General features: G+C 56.6%; 1 protein-coding gene across 1 annotated transcript in view; it reads right to left on the bottom strand.

Moving 5' to 3' along the window:
• The window catches only part of TBX5 (T-box 5), a 52662-nt gene extending 51818 nt beyond the window's left edge, over positions 1–844 (bottom strand). Inside the window, exon 1 of the mRNA XM_009886735.1 lies at positions 567–844. Coding sequence (XP_009885037.1) covers positions 567–844 — 278 coding nt within the window. The remainder of the gene's footprint in view (positions 1–566) is intronic.
• Positions 845–1137: the final 293 nt, after the last annotated feature.

Consider the following 1137-nt stretch of genomic DNA (forward strand, 5'->3'; position numbering starts at 1 on the left):
TGGCCCGGTACCCCGCAGCTCCCGGGGGGGAAGGCGCGGGGGGGGGACGACGAGGGCTGATGAGGGGCACCCAAGGGTGTGCCTAGCCACGGGGTCGCTGCGGGGGTGCCCACGCGTGACACCCCCTGTCGACTCTCAGGGCCCCGTTGCGTGGGTGCGGGGAGAGCTGTGTGCGCACGAGTGCGGCTGTATTGCATGTGCATACATGCGCCCGGGCGTACAAGGGGTGCGCATATATATATATATATTTATACACCTATATAAATACACACGGGCATTCGTAAGTCCATAGCAAACACATCCACGCAGCTGTCTGTGTGTGTTCGCGTGTGTACACTCACGCGTGGACGCCTGTGGGGATGCACCCACCGCTGCAGGAGCGGGTGCCTCTCCCCTGTATTTTGGGGTGCTTTTCCCTGCCTGCCCTTCCACGTACCCCAATATTCCCGCGTGGGCACGCCGGCAGGTTTAGCGCTTGAACACGACCCCAAATAACACGAAAGCAGGATGAGGCCCATCATCAGGTGAGACTTTTCACTCCCGTGGGGCCTAAAATGACTCATCACCGCCCAGAGCAGCAGCGGCCACACAGCTGAGCGGATATTTGGGGGGAAAAACGCATAGAAAAGGAGGGGAGGGGGGAATAAAAATAAAAATAGAAAATAAAGAAGAGAGAAAGAGGAGCGTGAGTCCTTACCTGCTGGGTGAAGGCTGCTTGGGGCGAGGTGGGGGACTTGCTGGTGGCCCCCAGTTGAGTGTCCTGCTTGGCTTCAGCCTGGAGCTCTTTGGCCTCCGAATCAGCCGGCGTGGTCGGGAGCCCAAAGCCTTCTTCGCTATCCGCCATGTTACGAGCTTCCTTCGCCGAATCCCCCACTGCAGGCACACATCGGGGAGAGAGCAGAGATAAGAGACGCATAAGTCAACGCTGACGTTTAATAAAATATATATATATATATATATACACACGCACATATATGCAATGGGAGCGCTTAGGCAGAGCTGCCCGACAAACCCGCGCTGCCCCCTACTCACTTCCAGCCGCCCGGGGAGGGAACAAGGCCCTTTAACTTTGGGAGAGGGAGAAATAAAGACTTTTATTTATTATCGCAGCCCGCAAGGGATGATAGGATTTGGGGG

Source organism: Charadrius vociferus, unplaced genomic scaffold, assembly GCF_000708025.1.
Source record: "Charadrius vociferus isolate BGI_N301 unplaced genomic scaffold, ASM70802v2 scaffold776, whole genome shotgun sequence".
NCBI lineage: Eukaryota > Metazoa > Chordata > Aves > Charadriiformes > Charadriidae > Charadrius > Charadrius vociferus.